This window comes from Conger conger, chromosome 10 (assembly GCF_963514075.1).
Source record: "Conger conger chromosome 10, fConCon1.1, whole genome shotgun sequence".
Classification (NCBI taxonomy): domain Eukaryota; kingdom Metazoa; phylum Chordata; class Actinopteri; order Anguilliformes; family Congridae; genus Conger; species Conger conger.
Genome location: NC_083769.1, coordinates 43,472,937 through 43,475,872, shown reverse-complemented (window position 1 = coordinate 43,475,872; position 2,936 = coordinate 43,472,937). Strand labels below are relative to the sequence as shown.

The following is a 2,936-nucleotide window of genomic DNA, read 5'->3' as shown; positions in this document are numbered from 1 at the left end:
GCACACACACACACCTTTCCTATAATTACAGATAGTATTCCTGGTAGTATTCAGAAATGGATTGTATTCTCATTGGTCATTTCCATTTAAAACGTAGTTTGAAAAGGCTTTATAATAACAACAACAACAACAACAACAACAACAACAATAATAATAATACTATGATAGGCTAATAATGATAGTTATTATTATTATTTTTGTGTTGAACCATGTTTTCTTTTTTGCTCGTTATTTTTGTTTGTTTCGACCCACCATTTTCGCAACCAAAAGAGCAGTTCTGAGTTATAGCCGACAACACGCCTAAATAAATAAACCGCAGTCAGTCGTAGCATTTGCATTTCCCTTCGAAGTTTAAATTAGACTGTCTGTTGCAAACTCCACCCTTCCTCTTTCAGCTGCAGACGTTCTTAGCTGTGAACCAAATGATTCACTCTTCTCTGCACTCGGTTTTTTTTCTCTCCTCTGTCTTTGGATCAGCCGCACAGGGCTACTAAGAGAAGAGGGGGAGTGACGACTTGTTCCTGGAAGAGCCAGCCTGGGGAGTCAGTCACATTCTTGGCTGCGATTCAATGACTGAGCCAGACACACACAAACAGTGAGAAAGGGGGGCTGCGAGGGAGGGAGGGAGAGAGAGAGCGAGCGAGGGAGAGAGAGAGAGAGAGAGAGAGCGCGAGTGAGTGAGTGAGCAAGCTAGCTCGCAGGCTGGCCATCGCTACACAGGCATAGCTTACTGCAAGGGCAGACAGTGTGGATGCAACGTCTACCACTGCGGAAACAGACACTCAGAAGAGGGACAAAAAAGTGTTTTGACGGTATTTTATTCCCGATACATTAAAAAACGAAGCTCCACTCAATAGGTGGATACTTTTTGTGGAACTTGAAAGTGATCTTTCCTTTACTGTGGGATCATAAAGACGCGTAGGTAGATATGGACTGTAGGGAGTCTATTACTGCAGGGTAAGCCGTGCCGGTGTTACCACACGCCTAGTAGAGGGAATTGCAAAGCCACTAGTCCGGACTTTTATCGTGGATGTTTCATGAAGCGCTTTCCAGAATTTGCCACCTCTGAGAGACCTTGGATTTACAAGGAACCGGGATCTATCGGAGCTTTTATTTGCGTCAGTTTCCTCTCGTCGAACGGAACTTTCATTGCCGAAGTAGTGCGGAAAACATGGAGACTGTAACGCGACAGAGCTTCCAGCCTCATCCAGGACTGCAACAAACTCTCAAGCAGTTTCACCTGAGTTCTATGAGCTCGCTAGGCGGCCCGGCGGCTTTCTCTGCTCGGTGGCAACATGATCTCCTCTTCAAGAAAGAGGGGAAAGACCCCGAGCCCGTCCTCCACCTCCCCATGCAGCCTCCGCCGGTGATGCCGGGGCCTCTGTTCATTCCCTCCGACCGCTCCACCGAAAGGTGCGAGACGGTCCTGGAGAGCGAGACGATCTCGTGTTTCGTGGTCGGCGGCGAAAAGCGGCTGTGCCTACCGCAGATCCTCAACACCGTCCTGCGGGATTTCTCCCTCCAGCAGATCAACTCCGTGTGCGACGACCTCCACATCTACTGCTCGAGGTGCACGGCGGACCAGCTGGAGATCCTAAAAGTCATGGGGATTTTGCCGTTCTCTGCACCCTCGTGCGGCCTCATCACCAAAACGGATGCGGAGCGCCTCTGCAATGCCCTGATTTACGGGGGCACGTACCCACCGCACTGCAAAAAGGAGTTTTCCGGCATTCTGGAGCTAGAGCTGACGGAGAAGAGCTTCAAGGTGTACCACGAATGCTTCGGGAAGTGCAAGGGACTTTTCGTTCCAGAGCTGTACACTAGCCCGAACGCAGCCTGCATCCAGTGCATGGACTGCAGACTAATGTATCAGACTCACAAGTTCGTGGTCCACAGTCACAAATCGTTGGAAAACAGGACTTGCCACTGGGGTTTCGACTCCGCCAACTGGAGGGCATACATCCTACTCGGCCAGGATTACACAGGAAAAGAGGAGAAGGGACGTCTTGAGCAGCTTTTAGATGAAATAAAGGAGAAATTTGACTTCGCGAACAAGTACAAGAGGAAAGCCTCCACGGTGAGTATCAGCAAGCTATAAGCGTCTGTAACTTGCCATGTGCCGTTCAGTCGTCTGTTGAACGACCCAACATTTTAGTCTGGCTATTCGCTTTAGAGTTTTTAGTGCAGCCTAGACATATGAGAACTCGAGCTGTTATGAGGTTGATCTCATATATTTCATAAACCAATTCCTGCTTTGGAAACTACCTCTAAGATAGATTGCCTGGGTAGCCTATATGCACGTGCACAGCGGTGCGCTTAAAAAAAAATAAAATAGTAATTTGCCTTGCCATTTTAAAGTTTTATATGGATTTTGCGCTACTATTCGAATTGCGTAAATATCGTAGCCTGTACCTAGGCTATTGATCGCACCGTCGTCTATGTAATCAGCAGCATTGTCATTCCTACCTTGATTTCTGTGACAATATTATTTTTGCTGTTTTGTTTTGAAGTGAGTTCGAATTAACCGGCATTTGCGACCTATGTATATGGATTTGAGGGATTGCAACTTCCAGTGGGTTATGTGGTTAAATTCCGCTTTGCAGCCAATTTTCCCAATCCGTGTGTTGCAAGAAGGGGTTTAAATGGCTTATTATTTGGCTATTTTGTACGAACTTTGTTTTGTGTCGTGTAAGCTGTTTTCATTCATACATTATTATTTTGTTTATAAATTGACAAAAAATAGTTATGCAATTCAGCAGACGCGGCGAATTGTTACTATGGCCGCGGATTGTTTAGATTAAGAATTAAGCGCAGTTTAGTTAAAGTTGACATTTTGCTACCAATTAGTCAACATAAATAACAAAACGAAATAATGGTTGTAAAACCATTATTTATCTGTGTAACACCTCTGCAGGTGTTAAATGTTCGTTTGAGTG

The 2,936-nt window shown here is 45.8% G+C and overlaps 1 protein-coding gene across 1 annotated transcript in view; it reads left to right on the top strand.

The window, feature by feature from the left end:
* Nucleotides 1-661: 661 nt before the first annotated feature.
* Nucleotides 662-2,936, top strand: part of skia (v-ski avian sarcoma viral oncogene homolog a) — a 77,642-nt gene continuing 75,367 nt past the window's right edge. The window contains exon 1 of the mRNA XM_061258529.1: nucleotides 662-2,077. Coding sequence (XP_061114513.1) covers nucleotides 1,172-2,077 — 906 coding nt within the window. The 5' untranslated portion in view covers nucleotides 662-1,171. The remainder of the gene's footprint in view (nucleotides 2,078-2,936) is intronic.